The 23,753-nt window shown below is 37.9% G+C and overlaps 1 protein-coding gene across 2 annotated transcripts; it reads right to left on the bottom strand.

Annotated features, from left to right (window-relative positions):
* Positions 1–18,718: 18,718 nt before the first annotated feature.
* On the bottom strand, positions 18,719–22,881 carry LOC122668038 (chlorophyllide a oxygenase, chloroplastic-like). Of its 2 annotated transcripts, XR_006333892.1 has the most exons (10): positions 22,713–22,881; positions 22,362–22,598; positions 22,088–22,192; positions 21,326–21,598; positions 21,030–21,177; positions 20,690–20,874; positions 20,410–20,522; positions 19,786–20,080; positions 18,768–19,143; positions 18,719–18,733 (listed from the first exon to the last, which is right to left on the bottom strand). XR_006333892.1 is itself a non-coding variant. In XM_043864571.1 (9 exons), the coding sequence occupies exons 1-9, from the start codon at positions 22,788–22,790 to the stop codon at positions 18,973–18,975; spliced, it is 1,605 nt and encodes a 534-aa protein (XP_043720506.1). In that variant the 5' UTR covers positions 22,791–22,881; the 3' UTR covers positions 18,752–18,972. The 2 variants fall into 2 exon arrangements, 1 of the variants encoding a protein (XP_043720506.1); XM_043864571.1 differs by lacking the exon at positions 18,719–18,733 and having other exon boundaries at positions 18,752–19,143.
* Between the last annotated feature and the right edge of the window lie 872 nt (positions 22,882–23,753).

Below are 23,753 nucleotides of genomic sequence, written 5' to 3' on the forward strand. Positions count from 1 at the left end.
TTGAGACAATTCCGTAAAATAGAAGGGAAGGTTGAAATCAGGAGTACATAGCTTTCCACCTGGGACTGTTGATCTTTGATATGTGTCCGGGCAGACAAGATTACCAAGGCTTATATTGGACTCGTTAATGCCTGACTGATAAAAGACCAATCAACCTCGCTTCTTTTGTCTTGTCCTCTCTCTATCAATGGCTTAATAACATAGCCATTAAAATTTTCTTACCATATGTAGATTTCATTGCCTTTTAAATAAGAATTTGAAATTTCAAAAGTTTTGTGGTCCCACCTACATTTTACTAAATGTAGATTTCATTACCTCCAAAAGAGTTTAAAACTTCAAAATTTTGTGGTTAACAATTTATTGAATTTACTCTTGTTAAAAGGTAATGGAATCTACATATAGTAAGAAACTACTAATTGGTAAGTTATTAAGCACTTGATTATAACATAACCTAATTATTCATTATTCACTATTAAAAAAGAGATAATTAACACCAAAAGCTAGAAATCCTCTTCAAAATTTTATCTTTTAAGTGAAGTCTATCCTTTTTACCATAAAGGAAAGTGGAGCCAGCTGCCCTCCCTCACTCTCTTAATTGTTTCCTTTTCATATATGTTTCTATTTTAAATTTATTTTCTCCATTGCATCCTTAAAATGACTAGGATGGCATTTGGGAGAATGAAAGCCCTAAGTATTGCTCTTTCAAGACCATTCTGCTTTTAAGGAAGGTGCTTTCCCCCCAAATATTTTCTAAGGACAGGATCCATATAATCTTTCCTCAACTTTGGTTTTTTTCCCTTCAAAATTAATTATCTAACTTTTAGGAATAGAGAATGAATCTTTCTTCTCTTTTTTGTAATAATATGAAAATGATGGCATTTGGGAGAATGAATACCCTAAGTATTACTCTTTCAAGAACCATTCTATTTTTAAGGAAAGTGTTTTCCCCCAAATATTTTCTAAGGACAGAATCCATTATAATCTTACCTCAACTTTGGTTTTTTTCCCTTCAAAATTAATTATCTAACTTTTAGGAATAGAGAATAACTTTTAGGAATAGAGAATGAATCTTTCTTCTCTTTTTTTGTAATAATATGAAAATGATGGCATTTAAGAGAATGAATACCCTAAGTATTACTCTTTCAAGAACCATTCTACTTTTAAGGAAGGTGCTTTCTCCTAAATATTTTCTAAGGACAGGATCCATTATAATCTTTCCTCAACTTTGATTTTTTTCCCTTCAAAATTAATTATCTAACTTTTAGGAATAGAGAATGAATCTTTCTTTTCTTTTTTTGTAATAATATGAAAATGATTGCATTTGGGAGAATGAATACCCTAAGTATTACTCTTTCAATAACCATTCTATTTTTAAGGAAGGTGTTTTCCCCCAAATATTTTCTAAGGACAGGATCCATATAATTTTACCTCAACTTTGATTTTTTTCCCTTCAAAATTAATTATCTAACTTTTAGGAATAGAGAATGAATCTTTCTTCTCTTTTTTTGTAATAATATGAAAATGATGGCATTTGAGAGAATGAATACCCTAAGTATTACTCTTTCAAGATCCATTCTACTTTTAAGGAAGGTGCTTTCTCCCAAATATTTTTTAAGGACAGGATCCATTATAATCTTTCCTCAACTTTGGTTTTTTTCCCTTCAACATTAATTATCTAACTTTTAGGAATAGAGAATGAATCTTTCTTTTCTTTTTTTGTAATAATATGAAAATGATGGCATTTGGGAGAATGAATACCCTAAATATTACTCTTTCAATAACCATTCTACTTTTAAGGAAGGTGTTTTCCCCCAAATATTTTCTATGGACTGGATCCATTATAATCTTACCTCAACTTTGGTTTTTTTCCCTTCAAAATTAATTATCTAACTTTTAGGAATAGAGAATGAATCTTTCTTCTCTTTTTTGGTAATAATATGAAAATGATGGCATTTGAGAGAATGAATACCCTAAGTATTACTTTTTCAAGAACCATTCTACTTTTAAGGAAGGTGCTTTCTCCCAAATATTTTCTTAGGATAGGATCCATTATAATCTTTCCTCAACTTTGATTTTTTTTCCTTCAAAATTAATTATCTAACTTTTAGGAATAGAGAATGAATCTTTCTTTTCTTTTTTTGTAATAATATGAAAATGATGGCATTTGGGAGAATGAATACCCTAAGTATTACTCTTTCAATAATCATTCTACTTTTAAGGAAGGTGATTTGCCCCAAATATTTTCTAAGGACAGGATCCATTATAATCTTATCTCAATTTTGGTTTTTTTCCCTTCAAAATTAATTATCTAACTTTTAGGAATAGAGAATGAATCTTTCTTCTCTTTTTTTGTAATAATATGAAAATGATGACATTTGCGAAAATGAATACCCTAAGTATTACTTTTTCAAGAACCATTCTACTTTTAAGGAATGTGTTTTCTCCCAAATATTTTCTAAGGACAGGATCCATTATAATCTTTCCTCAACTTTGATTTTTTTTCCCTTCAAAATGAATTATCTAACTTTTAGGAATAGAGAATGAGTCTTTCTTTTCTTTTTTTGTAATAATATGAAAATAATGGCATTTGGGAGAGTGAATACCCTAAGTATTACTCTTTCAAGAACTATTCTACTTTTAAGGAAGGTGCTTTCCCCCAAATATTTTTTAAGGACAGGATCCATTATAATCTTTCCTCAACTCTGATTTTTTTTCTTTCAAAATTAATTATCTAACTTTTAGGAATAGAGAATGAATCTTTTTTTTTTTTGTAATAATATGAAAATGATAGTATTTGGGAGAATGAATACCCTAAGTATTACTCTTTCAAGAACCATTCTATTTTTAAGGAAGGTGCTTTCCCCCAAATATTTTTTACGGACAGGATCCATTATAATCTTTCCTCAACTGTGATTTTTTTTCCATTCAAAATTAATTATCTAACTTTTAGGAATAGAGAATGAATCTTTCTTTTCTTTTTTTTTGTAATAATATACAACAAATCATTAAATTGGGTGATGAGTCAATTTATTCCCTATTTTATCATTGTATCAACCAAGCACTAGCATTTGTTTATCAACTATAGAAAACATAGAGTTTCCATGTACGTTTCTCTACTGCCAAGATTTTACAAAGCACATTGATTGAGTTCTCTATATAAAGTCTTCGTTCACGATTGACAATCCATACGATTTGGATTTCAATAAAGAGTTCTTACATTACGATTCTTTGGGTAACTATTCATATCCCTTTCTTTTCTTCTTATAATTTTCCTCCAATGTTTGATATTAGCATCATCTATGTTTGATCATCATTTTTGTTTTTCTTAATAACGTTAGAATGGTCTGTCCATGCATTAGTTTAAAAAAAAATGTTAGTTTGTAAAATCAACTAGATGCATATGATAGTTGAGATTTATTTCATTGAAATTTTATATAAATTTTTTATGAATATATTATTTCTCTTCTTGTTATTTTTATTAATGAAAAAGATATTCATTAAACGAAAAACATTAAAACAATCTCAATTAATAGAATCCATAACCACATACTTGTGTCACCTTCATCTCAGTAAAAGAAATAGAAGACTATAAGCAGAAGTACTAAAAAGATTTAAATAAATTATACACAAGAGATACAATCTTTTATAGACGTCTTTCTGTTTTGTTTTTTTTTTCTTTTAGATTTTAATAGCTCAAAGTGTTTTAACCAAGGAGAATCCTCTGATAATATTCAACAACGAAAAATTGTTACTTAAAACTTCCTTAATTCCCAATCAACTATTAGCAATCGGTTTGAAATTTGTTGCCAACTGGTGAGGTGAGTTTGGTACTAGACCTATAAGTTGTCTATCTCTTTAGCAATGTCAAGAGGAATACATAAATATAATAAATCACAACAGAAGCTAAGGTAGACATAAATTTCATATTACGATAGACAATTAAGGAATTCTAAGGCTTAATTCTCTTCCTCACCTTATCAGTAAGAGTAATGATTTTTCTTAGGTTCCCAAAGAAATTCTCTTACCAATGTTATTGAGATTGATTTACATTTTTATCCCTTACATTAACTTTCAGTTTTCCTTTCTTTTTATTGTAAATAAATATTTTCTAAATGATTGAAATGTCTAATAAGGTTTTAGATTAAAAAAAAAAAAAAAAAACCTACTCACTAGTTAGAGATATTTGCATAAAATGAGACTTAACATTCTTAAATTATAATAAGTGTTTCAGATTAAGTAATATTTAGAGATGTCTCACATTATCGAAGGCATCATGACCTTACTAAAGAATGCTCAAGAGTGTTCTACCAAGCAGCGTGGTTCAATACTGTAAGACAACTTTGTGGGTGTAGCCCATTATAAAAATGGTATACAACCACATGGATGGAGTTATACTCTAGAGTTAGGCCACACTTTAGTAGGTGAAATGTTGTATTAAAGGCTAGGCATGGCACTAGCCACCATAACCATCATCTAATGATGGGCTTGAGATTTTCCATGAACCTAATGATACAATATGTGTTACTTATATGAAATGAACTATTTCATGCTATTCATCGCATATGAGGGATTAAATTATATATTTGTTCATGATTATTTTTTTCAGGGTACGATTCTGCCAAAACATGGCAAATCTATTGCAAGAGAAAACATGTAGGATATCTGTTTCCAACGTGCCAAGAAGGACGAAAAAAAATCTAGAAGGTTATACAATCGGATCAATGATTTACCAAATGTGTTACACGGGGCAAGAGTTCAATGTGGGGGAGCGCATCGGCAAATAGGAGCATGCAAGGGACCATCAACTGGGTGGATATATTAGCCTTCAATGGTGTATCACTCTCAATGAGGCTACTCAGTTATCAAAGGACTAGCCATGGGAATGAAACCTATATGTTGCCAAGAACATGGAGCCAAGAGGTGGACTTTGCTTGACAATCTAGTGGGAATCCTGATACCCGGGCTAGATTCAACAAGCATTAACGGGGAGTAGATGCAAACCTCAACTTCACAGTCTAGGGGTTGGTGTCAGATCACTCCTCAGATGGGTAGGTTTAAACATTCTCCTGCTCTCATGTTCAACACATGGTCCCCATATAGGCCTCCAACTCAGTCTCAACATGTATTTAGTTATTGGCTCATAAGGACTGTACAGGCATATAGATCCATGCCAGGATATGATGGGTCCATGATGAGAAGTGCCAATCCTCAATTTCAACATTCTGGTCCTCCCATGTTCAACCCGTATGGATATGGGTTTGTTCATGGTCATGCTTCTGGTTCTTCCTTACCTCCTGCGCCTCCCCAGTGGTTTAGATCTCCGTGTCCATACAGTTCGCAATTGAACCTTCGGGACATTAGCCGAAAAATAGGACTGAAACATCCCTGATCAGGTCTCTTGCCTGGGCCCATTCATCTTAGTTTCTTCCTTCCTGACTTGTTGCCTCAGGTCCATTTCACCCTTGAGTATCTTCCCATCAACTAGTTGCCTGTGATATACTTGAATATGGGGGGGTGAGGGGTATTGCCTTGGGCTCAGCTTGCCACTGGAACTTGAATTTGGGATTGTTGGTGTATTTGGTTCTATCGAGAAAAACATTAAAGCTTTGGAGTGGAGTGCCATTGACCTCATGGTTTCAAGGTTGGCGGCCTTTACTAGCTCTAGTAGTGCTTGGTGCATTGTCCGTGTACTTGGAGTAGCGGTGGTATGAACTCATCCAACTTCTGTGTGGACTACTACTAATCAACCCACAGGCCAGTAGCAACACTGCAATGGGAAATCTCATACAAACTACAAGCTTAATGTATGCGTTTCCTAATTCATTAAGCATGGGCTTGTCAATGTTGGCATTACGATGTCTTGTATTCCATCACTTGCATTAGTACTTAATTAAAAAGGGAATTTAAGAGACCATAGGCTCAGAAGGGTAAATTACCTGCACAGGATTTCACCACATATATTTGTATCAAGGGTTCTTTCTCTGTAATCAATCTAAAAGAGGTGTGAGGATGAGTGGTTGCAACCCTATTCTCCTTTGATAATGAAGAAGATCTCATCTCGATCACCGTGGAAGTATGCAATCTTGGCGAACCACATAAATCCTTGTGTACATTATGTGTTGTTGTTTATTAATGATTTCCATTCTTTTCGGCACCGTTTTAGGTTAACATTTTCTATAGACTCGTGTGGGTCATGAAACCCACCAGTAAGAGCTCAATTTACAACCATAATTGGGCTTTTTATAGCCAGTGACATGCGTTCTCTCAACTGTGGCCTTTACAACTGTTGTGAGGAATGCATGGGTGATGGATATGTATGTCCATCATACCCGATATATATTAATATCTTAATTGATATTAATTCTAATCATGTATAATGGTTTGTCTTTAAAGAGAGTGTGGTAATCAACCACTAGAGCATAATGACAACTTCAAAACTGAATTGATGTGATGCTGCTTGCTGTTAAAGAACATGACAATGTTGGCCAAGAACCTCCATCAATAAACCAACAACACAAGAAGTGAGAATCAGTTGTGGCATAACACATATCAAATACCTTGAATGTGACGCAACTGGCAAATCATGAGTTGAACAAAATTTTGTTGATCTTCTATAAAGAGGGGCTCATTTTTTTCGTGAAAATTAGTCAAAACAACTTTACTATCGAAATTGCTTAACAATTCACACATAACATCATTTTCATATACAACATCGCATAAGTCCTTCAAAGTCTGCAGAGTAGAAGATGTGCTATTAGTCATATGAGTCTTAAGTGGCTCCATAAAGGGTGCCAAAACAATCTTTCTCCCCGCATACTCAAATGAGTATGTATTGCAGTACCTGTCATGGACTGCTTTTCTATCAAGTTTCAATGGTTAGCCAAGAATCAAATAAATTGCATCAATGAGAACCACCACACACCACACTTCTTCATAGTATTTTTTTTTTTTTTTTTGCTAAAAGGTCAATTGTATATAATAAAAAAAAAAGGGGAACAAAAAAGATACAAATACAAACCGGATACACCAGAGACTAATATATTTTATATCTAAGTGTGAAGTACAGATTGGGCTCCTTTGCGTCCGAGTCGGCTTCCTGTCGATTACAAACAAGACACAGATGGGTGGGGTCCACACATCGACTGCACACAGCCCAATGCCACGCCGATGTGTGGACCCTACCCATATGTGTCTTGTTTGTAATCGACAAGAATCCGATGCCGACGCAAAGGATCCGGATCCGTGAAGTACCTAGTTTGTATGAACCCAATCATTTTCCATGTGAGTTTTATAATTAGTTATATGGTATTAATATCAGATTGGATGAAGAATCCATATTATGACCAAATTGATCGGTGACTCGGCATAACTTTCTTTTTTTTGGTAAAAGGGGAATTTATTCAGGATAGGATCGAGCATAAGCCAAGGAATCCAAGTTACAAGCCTCTTGGATCCAAGCAGTGGAAATGGGCCACGCTGTCTTGCTCACAGACGACAACGCCCTCCTAGCTAGGGAATTAGCAATAGTATTACAGTCCCTAGTAATATGAAAAAACGAGCAGAGCTTAAGACCTGAAGCTAAATAGCTAATATCCTGGACTATAGGTGATGCTCTAAGCAGTCAAACTCAGCTTGAATCTGGTCAAAACCCTTCACCACTTAGAACCGACTCTCTCTTAGAGACAAGTGACATTAAAGATTTGAAGTACGAATCTCACCGGCTAGATGCAATCTAATAAATCCGTCTTCTGCTTTTAATGTAGCTCTGCACATTTAGTCTTTTTGATTTTCAATTTTCGATAACAGACCATCTTGCACCTTCTAGTATTTCAGGGCTGCGAAATGGCTTCAACTATTATCCTAGATCCCCAACTAGAAGAAGAGACAACATTGAGGGTGAACGGAGCCATCAAGATCCGTGTGAAGCTGAACTCCTTGGGTTGCGGCATGTATGAAGAAGCTCGTTTTTGCGTGTTCATTTCCCTTGTTTTAGGGTTTGACTTCTCTCCTATGAGAGGTTTTGCTTCCGTTCTTCTTGTTTGTTTGTTTGTTTGATCATTGGTTCTTCACTTCTCAAAATTTATTGAAATTTTACTGGTTTTGAGTTAAGCCGATTCAGTCAATCTTGATCCCGATTCTGAGTTATTAAAAGTTGAGTGCTTTCACGTAGCCTCAACATTTGTTGCCCTGTTTCTGCAGTGCTGCTCTGCAAAAACCCCACCACCACCAACCAGTGGCAGTGATGAGTCTCATCTCACGTAAGCTAGTTGCATTTCCATAGTGGGCTTGGTCAGAGCTCTGCCCAAGGCTTGGTTTATGTAGAATCCCCAATGTTTTGGAGGTCCAACCCATGCTCTACCGTGTGCAAGACTTGCATGGTAATAGAAACACTAGTCTCATTAGGCGTGTTAAACGGTCTTCCGGGTTATTTCGGTTTTTGTATATTGGGTTGTTACCAGCTATGGTAAGGGTGCAAATGAAGCACCATGCGAGCACTGTAATAGAAGTTCTATGTACATATTGCATGCAATACTTCCCTATGGTGACTCCATTACAACCCACTTGGTTGAAAATACGCCACTTAAAGTAGGTTATGAAGCTTTAGGTAAGAGTTAGAATAATCGGACTGTAACAGTCGGGCCAAACTGGTGTCCAACGGGCTGGCCTGAACCAAACTGAAATCAATAAGAAAACTACACCTAAAACCAAATCCCACATGTTAAACTTTCGGTTTGGTTTTGTCGGGGTTTTGGTGGTTGGTCTTAATGGTTCAGGGTAGGTTTTGACACCCCTAAGTCTCATGCCCATTCTTATTCTCTTATTGAACCAATGGATAACTCAAATCAAGTCTTTGATAGCTGTTGAGGTTTTGACACTGAAATTGCTCTATTTCTCTATGTTCTTTTGTGCTCTATTGTTTTTGTTTTGAATGTAAGGTTTTTTCAAAGATATATTTGTTATTCTTTGTTTTTTGACTTTAGCTCATCATTGTCTTCCTTACAGAGTAATAATTACAAGAATATATGCAATGAGTTTTCTTAAGAAGATTGCATTATTCATGAAGAAATTGTGGATAGACCAACAACAAGAAGCAGAAGAGGATTCTTTTCCTAATGTAGGAGTAAATTTCAATGGAATTATAAATGGAGATGCAAAAATTTACAATGCCCAGTCCATCTGCATCAATTCGGATGCAGACTTACAAGAGTAAATTTTTTTTTTTGTTATTTTTTACTAATTTTGATTTATGATATATTGTCAGAGATTCTTGTCTGATCAAAATAAAAAAAAAAGAAAATCGGTAATATTTTTTTCCCTTAAGTCTTTTCCTGAAAAACTAATAAAAAAGAGTAGTAGTTTTTTTAACCTTTTTTTAAGTTTCATCTGCAGAATGCATCCAGGACGAATTATCTTGTAAACTCTGAGGAATGCACAATGGAGACAACGAAATGATTTGTTTTTACATTTGTAGAATGCATCCAGGACAAATTCTATTACTAATTAATGTTTTTAAGACAATCGGTAATATATCCTTAAAAACAATATTTATGATGGAATTAAATTAATTCCTACTTCAGGCATTTATGTCTCAGTTAAGAGATGTCATGGGAAGAACAACAGGGTCTCTGGCCAACGTCGTGACATTTTCATCACATATGACATCCATCTAAGACAAAACGACCCCATTTGCTCTGTCCGACTCTCAATAGAGCCCAATTCGACGTCGAATGAAACCTAGCATCCACTTAGAAGCCCGGAGCCAAAATGGCTTACCTTGCTCTTTGTCTGATGCAATTAGAAGATGAAACAACGTCGTTTAAACAAAATTGATGGAGACTACATGACAAACGACGTCAGAGTATAGGCACCAGGCAATTTTGCCTAGACAGCTTCCAAATCCTATTCTAAGACCTAGTACTCATCTAGGAGACTATTTTGGATATGTGAGCACAATTTTCAAGGAGAAACCCTATTTCCATTTCAAAATTGGGAGGTGAACCTCCAATGTACATTATCAGTCCATACTCTCCAACCTCCAAGGTTCCAACCCTTATCTCAAGAGACCTCGTCACCTTATATTAGGATCCCAGGGGGTGCACCCCAGCCTGCCCTGAAAATGTCTGGGACCATGTCATGGCTACCACTAAAGCCCTAAGGGAGATTTCCCTTGAAGTTGCTCTTTTCTTATTACAATGTTTTTTTTATGCAAACAAAGATGCAATGGTGTTTTTTTTTTTTGTGCAAACCCATACCTGAGGGTACAGAGTCCGCCTCGCAACTTTGCTTTAGGTTCGACTCTACCCTCCAAACCTCATTAGAGGAGACCAATTGTGGTGCTGGTAATGGTCTGGAGCAAATTTTTTAATGGTCATGAAAATTACACCTCTTGCGGTCTGGCCGACGTCCTGTGCATGGATACCAAATCACCAATACCTGTGTGAATCTGACATCTATTGCTCTCTATCCAACGTTTTATGGCCTTCATCCGACGTCGTTTTTACCACAGAACCCACTCACCCATCTCTATGTAATTCCGACGCCATATGCTCTTTGTCCAACGTATAATGATGTTTGTCCTACGTCGTGACCTTTTCATCCCATTTGACATTCATCTGAGACAAAACAACCCCATTTTCTGTCCGACTCTAAGCAAAGCCCAACCGACGTCGGACTAAACCCAGCATCCACCTAAAATCCCTGAGCCAAGACGGCTTGGCTTGCTCTATTTCCGACGTCAAATGGTCTCTTTTGACGTTATTATATTTTCATCCCCTTTGACATCCATCTGAGACAAAATGACCCAATTTGCTCTCTGTCCGACTCTCACTAGAGCCCATTACGACGTCGGATGAATCCCAACATCCACCTAGAAGCCCTGAGCCAAAACAGCTTGGCTTGCTCTCTGTCCGATGGAATTAGAAGAATAAATGACATTGTTTAATTAAAATTGATGGTGGTTACAGGACAGTCGACGTCGGATAATAGGCACCATGCGTTGATTTTTCTGTATCATGCCTGTGTTTTGACTCGGCTCAACCCCATAGGCAATTTTTCCTAGACAGCTTCTGAATCCTATTGTAAGACCTGGAACTCATCTAGGGGACTACTTTGGGCATGTGAACACAATTTTCAAGGAGAAACCCTGATTTAGGTGAATGGTGCGAGAAGTTGTGCCCAGCGGTGTAGAAGAAGATCAAGAGTATAGGTTTTGAGAACTTAACGAAGCTGAGAGCGCGGAAATGTGAGCTGAACCTCATTTACGCATTGATGGAGCGGTGGTGACCATCTACCCACACGTTCCACTTCATTTGTGGGGAGATGAACATCACCCCAAATGACTTTGCTTTGTGTACTAGCCTTCGCTTTAGAGGCATTCTGGTTACCGGCATAGCACCGGGTTGAGAGCAAAATGTGGAACGGGTTAAGAAGCTGCTTGGCAAAACTCCTCCTGCTCAGAACCTGCTTGTTTCTCAGCTCTATGAGCTGTGGGATAAGGAGACGGTGACTGACAAGTGCTCATCGGAAAGGCGTGATCAGCTGACTCGTCAGTCACCGTCTCCTTATCCCACAGTTCATAGAACCAAGAAGCAAGCGAGTTCTGAATAGGAGGAGTTCCGCCGAGCAGCTTCTTAACCCGTTCCCCATTTTGCTCCCAACCTGGTGCCATGTCGGTAATCGGAATGCCTCCAAAGCGAAGGCCAATACACAAAGCAAAGTCTTGTGGGGTGATGTTCATCTCCCCACAAATGAAGTGGAACATGTGGGTAGACGGCCACCACTGCTCCATCAATATATAGATGACGTTCAGCTCACATTTTTACGCTCTCAGCTGCGCGAAGTTCCCAACACCCATACTCTTGATCTTCTTCTGCACCGTTGGGCACAGCTTCTCATACCATTCATAAACGTAATCCACTGATCCGTAAGTGGTGTAGGACAATTTGACCAATAGGTTAGGCCAAAAGTGGGATCGAATGAAGGGTTTGGTGAAGAACCTAGTGTAGTTTACTTCATTGTCATTGTTAGACTAGGAGACAAGTGTCCTATTTAGATTAGAAGTCTATTTTTTATTCTTTATATATTTGTAAGCCTTAAAGGCATCGATCAAATTTTTTTGATTGAAAATATTGCTTCTGGAGCTTGGTCCAGCGTAAGCCTCTGGATTTTTTTTTTCTTTAATACCTGTGCTATTCCTACTAGTAAGCCTCTTCCAGCCCCTTAATATGAGACAAAACGACCCCATATGCTCCATGTCCAACGTCTGCTGGTAAGCCTCTTCCAGCCCCTTAATATAAGAAAACGACCCCATATGCTCCCTGGCCGACGTAAAATGGCATAGGTCCGACGTCATTACATTTTCATCCCATTTGACATCTATCTAAGTCAAAACGACCCCATTTAGTCTCTGTCCGACGCTCTGCAGAGCCCAATCCGACGTCGGACAAACCTAGCATCCACCTGGAATCCCCGAGCAAAAACGGCTAGACTTGCTCTCTGTTCGATGCCATTAGAAAAAGAAACGTGGCCGTCTAATCAAAACCGACGTCATCTAATAGCCACCAGGTGTCGATTTTTCTGTATCCTGCCTGTGTTCTTTCTTGGCTCAACCCCATAGGCCATTTTGCCCAAACAACTTCCAAATCCTATTCTAAGACCTGGAACACATCTAGGGGACTATTTTGGGTATGTGCAAGGTCTGAGGAATGCACGGTGGAGACAACGGAGATAAATGAATGATTTGTTTTTTAATTTTGGAAACTAGGCATACTAGGCCATCATTCGAATAAGAATTTTCTGTGAAGCATTCACTCGAGGAGCTTGAGGCAAAGAGCCAACAAATCATGCTTTTTTTAATCCAATTATAGATGTTTTCCCTTCTGTTTTCAAGACCCAGTTTAGGCCCATAATCTGATTTGAAATAACCATATTCATCGGCTCTCAATCTGACTTCAAGGCCCATTTCATTTAAAATTGTTTTCTTTGGGTCTCATTTTAATTTGATTAGATGATAATAACATTCCTGAATTGAATGGAAAGAGATCATTTGATGAATAAAGATTAAGAATTTTTTAAAAAATAATAAAAGATTTAGGGGAAAAAAGACACAGAGGGGGTGTGGCCCACAGATCGGCTAGGCATTGGGCTACGTGCAGGTGTGTGGGCCACCCCACCCATCTGTGTCTTGTTTGCAATTGGTAGGAAGCCGATGCTGACGCAGAGGAGCCAAATCCCAATTAGTAGGGGCCGCGCAATTCAGCATATTGGCAAATTTGTTTTGATTTCCTTTTAATGCCGATTAAAAAATAAACTGTACTGCATGATAACCCCTATATCATTATGTTGTCTCATTATAGTTGCTTCAACCTCAGTACATAGCTATCTGTCCGTCTCAGTATGAAGCTGATCTTTAAAATGGACTCATCCAAATGAAGTCATGTTTACTATTGATTCAAACGTGTGAGATATTAGGGGGAAAAAGAGTTTGTGACAAAAGAAAAAAAAAATACATACAAGTTTATACAAAAAAGATAGAGACTCGGTCAATGTAAATGAACAAATATAATCTCTCCAAAACCACGGATTTATGCTACAGTTGTTTTCTTCGTATTTTATTTGTGAACTTATGTTTTGATTTCATTAATCAGAGTGAGGGTTCTAGATGTGCTGCTGCCAGTATTTTATTTGCAATCTTATGTTTTTAGGTTTTTGTTAAGGCAAACATCTATTTGAGGAACTAAAATTTTTTTTTCACTTATTTGCCAATGACCGAACTGTCGTACTTTTCCTTGTCGACGGGACTAAAGCATAGACTTCTCTTTTATCCCCCCAAAAAAAAGCACAGACTTCTCTTCTTTCCCTTAATAACAGAGCCAACCACAAAATGGAAGAGACCATTGTTGTCCAAGAAAATGGAGCTGTGAAGATTCTCTTCTGCACGAATTCTTTTTTCACTCCGAATTCTCTCTTTTTCTTGTTTTTTTTAAGGTCCTCTGCAAAACCCTAGTTTCTAGAGCTGTTGGATCCCATAACACTCATTTAAATGTTTGAATATGGTATTTTGTTCTCCTTGCGTTTACGGAAGTAGAATTTATTAAACGTCTTGCCACTAGCTGCTGCTCCACCACTAAATCTTTAAAATCAATAAGAATGCTTGAGCTTAGTGGAAAGCATTGGAAAACAGGTGTTTCCATAACTCAATTGTGAGCTAAGGCAAGAAGCATGTGATCATGGGGGAGAGGTGGTGATCGGATAGGAACAAAGGAGTGAAGTTAGGGGCAAAATGTAAATAGAAGGTAGGTAGATGAAGGAGGGGCATTATTTTGGGTAATTTTGTATTACACATCTTTGTTTTAGGTAATTTAGTTATACAAAAGATGCCCTAACTTCTCGGTAAATCTCTCTTCTTTTTTCATTGTCTATCCTCATTGTGTTCCTTGATTTTAGCATGATTTAGATTACAATGTTGGATTTTGATTTAGGGTTTCATGATTTAGATTTCATTTCCCTCATTGGATTTGTCTTACTTACCAAAAGCTCTTTGAGTGAGATCTCTAAATTTATTCCGAAAGAATTTAGCTATAATCTGTTTTGGTTGCTTAACTGTCCCATTCCAGTTATGACCGATGCTTAACCTAATCATTTAGCACACGTGCATTACATTGGGTTCATTCCATTAATCGTGTACTTATCAATTTCTATTTTATTCTTTACATTTCATGGCGTGTCATTCATGCATTTTATTCCCTTTTGTGGGCATGTTTTTCCCCTCTGGCTAAAGTTTATTTTTGTATTTGTTTCTTTGATCCAGTTGAATCAATAAACATGAGTGTTTTTGAGCTGGTGATTACATCTAAACTTCAACCATTTAGCTCGAAGACCATGGCTGGGTCTTGGTGGAAAAAATTGAAAAAAAAAAAGCTAGGAATCGGAATCCAGATGGAAACAAACTTCCATAATAACCATCCTGTAGAAATGACTGTTGGATTTATTAACTATCAGGGTCTAGTTATAATTCTTGGAGGAGATCTTGCCAACCACGTATTGAACAATACGGCGGCCGCTCCATCAAATGGCAATGCAGTAACCGCTCCATCAGCTGCCCAGTATGTTGCTCCTAATTTTTTGTTTCTTGCTTTTTGGTTTTTATTTAGGATCTCTTGTACCTGTACTTGTCTACTAATGATAATCTTCTATTGATGATTTTTCTTGTTCAGGAACGTCGGGCCTCCATACGAAAATCTGATAAATTTTTCGAATCCCAGGTATGTTGCTTCTAATTTTATATTTCTTGCCTTTTGATTTCTGTTTAGAATCTCTCATGCCTTTTTTTTTTTGTACAAAGGAGGCTCAAAAGAGCCTAAAAACGAGGTTAAGCAACAGTAGCCCACTCCTCTTTTAAAATAGAAATTAATCCCTCTTGAGGGTCATTCAGTTGCATAAAGTTTACAAACATAGAATGAGCTAGAAAATCAGCACTTTAAAATAGAAATTGTTTCCACACCCTTGCAAATTCCTTGGGCGATCTTGCATCTTGCATTTTTGGCTAAGTCCCAGAGTATGGCCCGCCCAGGGCTTAGTGGCCCTCCCAGCCTGCCCAACCCAGCGTATGAGTGGTCTTAAATCGGATTTTATGCCCATGGACCCACACCAATAGGTTGGAATATAATTAATTGAGCCGATAAAACTAACAAGGTAAAAACTGAAGAAACATAGTTCTTTGAGTCTATATTCCAGTGTTTTTTTTTGCATATCGTTTCAACATCAGACGGAGGAGATATTATTGTTTCCGTGTAATCACGTAGTTTAGAAGCCTCTCTGAGGAGAGAGAAAATAGGTGGCACCCATATGACGGGTGACATGGCAAAAAAGAGGCTGACGTGACATGGCCATGTAGCCGTGTGGCACTTTATTGGTTAGGTGGCAACTCTCACATTCAAATGGCCAGTAGGGTGCTGCAGCAAAGCGGTTACGCACGGTTGTGAGTAGCAATAGCAGCACAGCATGACAGCAACAGCTTGCCCCGGAGCAGAGCCAAGCCCCATGCGTGCTGGGCAACTTACCAATAGTGGCCCCCGTGCATATGGGTGCCCAACAAGCAAAATGTTGAAAAATCAAGGCATTAATTGCCTTCTTATTACTCGACTTTATTTCCCTTTGAAAAGGACATATCCACTCTTCCCGATAGCAGGCTTGTAGTTCAAGGTTTTTGTTGGAAGTTCAAATTCCTTTAAGCGTGTAGCCTGCGTTGTTTTATCAAAAAAAAGTGTACCCTACGTTGGATTTCAGCAACCCTCTCCCTATTGATTTTTTTTGTTTTTTATCAGTCCTATTCTAATCTAAGCTAAAAAGGAAGGTTAAGACAAGCCAATAGAATCCTACCACTACCAAGGGGGTAGGGGGGAGAGTGGGGGATCTTTATCCTCTCAGGTTCCCTGCCCAGTATAGTTCGTTCGGCTCCTCTCATAGGGGGTAGAAATGACCACCTTACCCCCTACCCAAACACTACTGGGGACCCCACCCTTCGCACTAGGGAACTATACCAGGCAGAGAACCTGAGAGGATAATTTTCTAAGAGTGGGTGCCTTCGTGGCACAAATGCAATCTAGGAGAGTCAATCCCTTGACCTCCTTGGGACATGCACTCAACCAACAATACCTCCAACCAACCGAGCTAGTGGTTGTTTGCTGCACATCGCTTTCATGCATGTGCTCATTAAATCACTTAAAGATTCCCTTCAATGCACATCTCGAATGTCCATCTTACCTTGAAATCTGATGGTCCAGATTAAAGGTTCCTTGGTGAGCCAATGGAAGCTCCAAAGTGGTTTTTTACTTTTTAAAAAAGGTTGCCTTGGTGTTTGGTATGTGCTCCTCCATACTCCACTAGATTCAATTTCAAGCACTCTCATTGGCCACACCCAAGACTAGTGAAGTTATTTTTTTGAAAGGTCTAATCGTAAGGCCTTTATTGTTTCTCACATTTAATGGTAGCCAAATCCTATGGTTAGCATTGCACACGACCAGCCAGCACTTCATTCTTGCTTCTAATTTCGTCTGGGTATTTACGAAAATGTCACTCACCTTGTAATGGCCATATCTTTGTGAAATGAACTCTAAATATACTTTTTTGGTGAAAAAATGAACTCCAAATTAGTTGAGTCAACTTGCACAATACTCACAAGATAGAGCTCTACACTGGAGGAAGAAGAAAACACGCTGGTTGCAGCCATTGTTGTACCGAAAATCGAAAAATCCTAATTCCCCCTTGTTGTATGCATTTGAATCCTTCCCCTACCTAAGCCTTTGCATTCATGTGAGCTCAATGATGATGGAATGAAAGCTGAGATGCTTCCATTGTAACTCTTATGTGGTTTATTACATAAACAAATGAGAAAAAGAGTGGGAAGAAGAAGAAGGAAGGAAAGGAGAAAGAAGAAGAAGAAGGAAAAGAAAAAGAAAGTGGAGTATGCACTCAAGATGTTTGTGAACACACCAAGGAAGAAAGAGAGAGTGAAGGGAATAAAAAGAAGAAGGATTCTACTACAAGGAAGTCTTCACACACATTTCCACAGCCACTCGAGAGCTTCTATGGATACCAGGAACAGTGACAGACAATGTTGCGAGCATTTCTATTACTTAACCTTGTCATTTGTATTTTTATATCCATTTGTATATGCCATCTAAGGTGAATTACTGCCATAGACCTATGTTAGATGTGGTTTGACTGTAGGGCATCTGGACACAGTAATTAAGGGTAACCAGTGGATGCTGAGAACCATTTAGGGGAAACTCCCTTGCCTCTATGCATTAGGGGTTGAAGCAGGCAAGATGTCTTCAGTCACAGCTGTGACTGAAACATCACTGAGGTAGATTGCCCTTGCTTTGTATATCAGGAGTTGAATTAGGTGTAAAACTTGGACTATTGATTGCATTAAAGACCAGATTTGAGTATATGCTAAGGTCAGTATGACCATTACTCCGTGCATATAGGCAACTTACCGAAACACATATATCTTTGTGTTGTGAATGTCTATTATTGTTGTAGGCATATTGGATATTGGGGGGCTCTGTTGTAGAGCCTTTGATAGTCAAGCTGGGATATGTACATGATTGTGTGTGATTTTATGAGCCAACAATAAAGGTCTCCCACAGTGTTTAAGGTTATGTGATTGATAAAGAGATGCAAAGTATGAGGATAAGCTCTTGGCTACATTATGTTCATCAGACCTAGGCAGTAGAGTCTGCGATTGTGATTGAGAGTGCCTTGGTTAGGGTTACCAATTAGTGTGCATTTGAGTGTCTTGTGTATTTGAAAGGACTACATCTATATTAGTATTGATTGCAGGGGGGATCTCAACAAATGAGCTGAGAGTCAAACTGTTGAGGGAAAGATGTTTTAGAGTCCACTGATTCACCCCCTCCCCCCACCCCTTTCTCCGTATCAACTTGGGAACAACAGATTTGAAACATAACATCCTATGTCAAAAGCATTCTGAATGCACCTATATCCACAAGAGAATTACAGATGGTAATGATTTGGTATTGTCCTTAAAAAGGAATGCAAAAATAGCTTGATTTCACTAATAAAAGTTCAAACCACAAAAATGAGTGATAGAAACAGATTTTGAAAATTTGTTGGCTTGAATGGGCTGAACTTAAAAAACATAAATCGGTTCAGCACTGTACACAAAAAAAACAATAGATTGTGTATAGGCTTTCGTTAGAATGCACTTCTACATAGAGATCATAGCTTTCATTAGAATGCACTTCTACATAGAGATCATCTTTTCTATGCCTCTGATCCATCAATAGTTTCCTTAGTCTCTCTCGGACACCTCTGAAAAATGAGAGAGGGATGCGAAACTCGACAATTCAGCAGAGGTATTGGGCATGGATTCTCTGTATCTTGGTAAATGGTCAGTTTCGAGTTGAGAACTAGTAAGGGGTTAGAATCCATTCCTTGGCTGATAATCTACTTGGTTCTGCTGAAGGTCAAAGTTTTAGCTCCTCGTTCCACAGCCTCTCTCCATAGCCGGTACCTTACTCCCAGCTTATCATAGGACACAGGCCAGTTCCAGACATTTGCTCCATTGATCATGCGGTCCTGCTGACCAACCACCAGCCTCAGATCCTCATTCAAGACCTGTGTCATGCACAGATATATCCAGGAGTAAGGCCAAAACACAATAAGAGATTATTAATGAGGACAGAAAAATATGTGAGAAGAACTAAAAAATTTCTGGAGGAACTGATATCCCTTCTTTGTTAACTTTTATCTGTTTCTGTTCCTCAATTAAAAAGGGTACTTGGTTATGCAAAAAGTTTGAAATCATGGGTGATGATGGACAGACTCAATACATTAATTAAAAATGGCACAAGGACAAACATTCAGGTATTGTCACTACTTGTCCAAATCTGGCTAGGATTGCAGCCAAAACATTACGACCAACACCATTGGTTTAACATGATCTAACAGTGTTAACTACTACTCCACATCTTGTTCCTAGTGCAGCAAAACTTATGGTTATCCAATCACTAGTAGTGCTGTGTTGGGAAGCTCACCTGTATTGACAGCACAGTAGCACACAGAACCAACCCAGTCACTACTATTGTCTAAACTAATGCATTGAAGTTTCATGTATATTGTCTAAAATACTATGTTATATTGAAGTTTCATGTCTGAACTTCAAGGGGGTTTACCAAAATGTGATGCAAGTGTAGCTTATTTGTGAAAAGATTTTTCATGGGTTTCATTATCTGCAACTTTTTGGAGCAAGATTCTCACCTTCTCAGCAAAATATCTCCACAAGAGATGCACAAATGGGACTTGCTTCAGCATAGGAGCAAAATCCAGAGACATTCTGTACAATAGTCTGGTTTTCTGTCTTGATGAAGGCAAGCACACATGAAGCTGGTGAAGATGTGTTGAACATTGCTGGGTATTTTGCCCCTCTAGTTTTCCGGGTTTTGAGATACCAATTGTTGAAAGCACCATACATGGTGGGCGGAACTCCATATCGATTGGGTATGGGTCCCAGTACCCTTGAAGGCCGGATGCAGGAGTCAAGAATTTCACCAAGCTGAGATTTCAGAGAGGATTTAGTGTTAGTAGCAGGCAGTGGTTATCAAAGATCTTGACATTCCAATCCAACAGGTAAGTCCTTAACCAATTGAATTTAAATTTACAGATGTACATCATCCCTTGTTTGTCCATGGATGATGTCTGTTATTGGTAACCACTTAATTCATCACATGGCTAATGTTACAGGATAGATAATCCCTTGAACATGTTTTCATTCAGCCTGATTTTTATATACTTTGACTTGTATCTGCACTAGGCTTTTGCAAAAACAGAAAAATCATGGGCTTCTTTGGTTACAATTTTAAGAATAAAAGTTATAGGGCAGACCTGGGCACACTCCATCCTTTGGCAAAGGTAGAAGTATGAGTGAAAGGGGCATGGGCAAGATCCAGGAGGTTATCCAGAAGTAGCCCATGTTCCACTGGCAATTCCATGACAATCTATCAATCACAAGGAAACACAAAACATTATCATCCAATAGATATAGAGCAGGTTAGGAAAATGAACTTGCACAACTTCATGACATAATAAACAAGAAATCACCTCTGATAAATTTTATGTTTTTAATATCCACAGTTATTAGATATCTAAATGCAGTGAAAGTTACCTCTGCATGGATTTGAAATCCAGGAGGAGGTTCCAGAGAAGGGATATTGGCTGTTGGAGGATCACTGCCAGGCCAAATCCAGATCATCCCTCCTTTCTCAAAGCAAGGTAATGATCTTATCTTCACATTAAGTAACCGAGTTGATGGCATTTTCTCACATTTTCCGTCCGTTGAGTATTCCCATCCTAGAGTTCATTCGCCAGAAGTTACAAATTAAAACATGTATGTCTAACAATAATTCTTCCTTATACGCAATTCAACTCATGCATGTACTATAGATGCACTTATTAACCATATCTGTAATGCGCATATCAAACTTTTTTCATCTGATCTTACTAACCATGGTAGGGGCATTGGATGCGGCCCTCATTGACCGAGCCAAGATGAAGTGGACAAGCTCTATGAGCACAGGTATTCTGAACACAACCGGGCTTCCCGTCTATCCCCCGAAATACTACCCATGGCTCCTCAAAGCAATCTATAGGAATCTGAAACAAAAAAGGTCAAGCACAAATAGAAGGAATCGAGGCAGTTAGAGAATAAATGACTTGCTTGTCTACATAACAATAATTTTTTTCTTTCTTATTTATTCTTTCACAAGAAATGCATCTGCCTTTTGTAAGAAAATCAGCTTACCATGGTGTCATCTTTCAGATCAGTGGAGAAGGCCACCGGGTACCAGAAATTTTTCAAGCATGGATGATATGGCTGAACAGGACCTGATACATTCAAGCTCTTTCGCGGGCTTTTCACAGTGACAAGCGATGATGAGGAAGAAGTGCTAGGAGTAAAGGAACTTCTGTCAGATTCAGTTGTACTCCTGTCCTGTAACAACCTATCATTCACCAGTTCTTCCATGTATGCTAGCTTATCAAGTGCAGCACCAACCCTAGCTTCAGATATGTGAACCTGGCATCCAAAATCCAGAAGATTAATGGTTCACCGGAACAGGACAAACATATGAGATGGAACTGGACCATTTTTAATCAAATGGGACACCATATAGTAAAACAAGTTCTCTCACTATCCTAATCCTATAAATACCCTGTTTTGGGTAGACAATAAATTTTTAGTACAAGTTTGCCATTTTATACCAACTAGCACCAAGCTCCGGAGCAAGAGAACTTCAGTACCTTCAAGTTGATTAATTTTGGTTCGCATCAGATTCTGATCAAAGTCATTAATACTTGGTGAATGTCATATTCTTATCAGGTTGGATTCTGCATCACTCTATCCATTTGATGTTTCCCATATGATCAGAAGATCTTTTGAAATTTTAATGTAACTAATCAATTAAAAATTGTCCATATTAACTGTGTTTTCCTTTTATGGATAAGTGATCATTGTTACTCATGTATGAATTTGTGTGGAAAACCTCAGTTCACCCCATCAACTGACCTGTTTGTGAGCCTGTGCCAGATCTTCTTGCAGCTCTGCAAGCTCCTTCTTCATGGTGCCTATGGACTTGTAATCCCTTGCCAAGGGATTCAGAACTTCCACTACCTACACCCGTACAAATACATAAACAGAAATGTCCAATTAAACAATCAGAATGAATCCATTCGTTTTAATATTCAAACTCAATGCAAAAAGAAAATAAAAATTAAAAATTAAGGAAAACCCCATTAAAATTTTCAATTTCAAACTCAGAAAAAATTTAAAAAATAATCACCTTTTCATGAAGGAGCATGATAGTAAGAAGATCTTGCCGAGCTCGCCAATCACAATACTGAATATCAAACCTAGCCACTTCAAGAGCTTGATTCATATCCAAGAACTTGCCCTTACACCGAGGAACTCTAGGCCTGGGATCCTCGACTTCAAACAGCGCACCCCAAGCGTTCTTCTTCTCCACCAATCCTCCTTCCTCTCCAAATATAGCAAACACACCAAACCCTCCTTTAATACCCTGAAACTCCACATCAATCCCATTCAAAACTATCAAACCAAGTGAAGCTTTCAACCATATTTACTGAATTTCTGATAAATTTAATAGATCAAATGAGAAAAAGAGCTTAGATACCTTCTTAGTGTTGAGTTTAGTGGATCTACAGAGCGATATAGGTAGAGAGAGAGCTGTAGCTGTACCAAAGGTGGTCATGGCGTTTGAAGTTGACTGAACGGGGGAAGAGAGAAAAAAATAGGTGCAGTCTAGGAGAGAGAGATGCAGTCTTTTATTTGGGAGAACTTGTTGATAAGAAGTTCAGGTTCTGTGCGCGATCTCGGTATGCCTTCCATGGACTGACACGTGGATATGGTGGTCTGCTTGTTGTATACGTGGCACCTCCTTTTCCACATGCTTTGTGAAAACGAGTCGGATTATTTAGGTATCTTAGGGCTTTGATATCTTACCCGCTCGGTTGAAAATGACATCTTGAAAATTTCCCTATCTTATGGTAGTCGTAGTCCCGTGCACAATAACCATGTATCAGATCGACTTTCTTCAAATCATCCCACTTCTTCTCTCGTCTTTTTTTTTATTCAATTAATATTTTCATGTTTTTTATTTTTTATTAACCTACCGTGCAATTCTTGAGTCATTATTCTTTTTCTCTCTTTTCATATTCGTATAAGTAGAAGGCAACCTTCCCTCTCCATTACAAGTGATCCCTACATGATCATCTTCATCTCTCCTCAACCTCAAAGCCATGGGATAGAACGACACAAGATCAATCATCGAATTGTCTCTGCCTTTTGGAGATTTCAGTTGAGAATTCATGAAAGATGGATCGGTTTCAGAGAAGGGAATGCACTTATAACGGAGACGAAGGAGAAGAACTAGACCATGGTGAGGATCAAATCGATCTGTTCGAAGAAGAACAATAAGGATGAAATATTGAATAAAAAATTAATTAAACAGAAGGATTGAAGAAAAAAAAAAAAAAAGAATAGAGTAAAAAACGGGAGAGAGAAGAAGCGGGTGGGTGCTTTCATTTTCTACTATTTTAATGACAAAAATAGTAAAAAATAGAAGAAGAATGATAGGTTAAATAGATTAGCATGAGGGTAGAAGGAGATGTAAAAGTTTAAAAGCAGGGGAATATCAGAAAAAAAATTTAAGATA

This window comes from Telopea speciosissima, chromosome 7, assembly GCF_018873765.1.
Source record: "Telopea speciosissima isolate NSW1024214 ecotype Mountain lineage chromosome 7, Tspe_v1, whole genome shotgun sequence".
NCBI lineage: Eukaryota > Viridiplantae > Streptophyta > Magnoliopsida > Proteales > Proteaceae > Telopea > Telopea speciosissima.

Excerpts from the sequence above, each read along its gene's own strand:
- LOC122668038 (XM_043864571.1), bottom strand. The coding sequence starts at position 22,790 with ATGACCACCTTTGGTACAGCTACAGCTCTCTCTCTACCTATATCGCTC. Across the intron at positions 21,178-21,325 it reads ATCTGAAAGATGACACCATG|ATTCCTATAGATTGCTTTGA; the intron begins GTAAGCTGATTT and ends TTTTTGTTTCAG. Across the intron at positions 20,081-20,409 it reads AAAGGATGGAGTGTGCCCAG|CTTGGTGAAATTCTTGACTC; the intron begins GTCTGCCCTATA and ends CTGAAATCTCAG.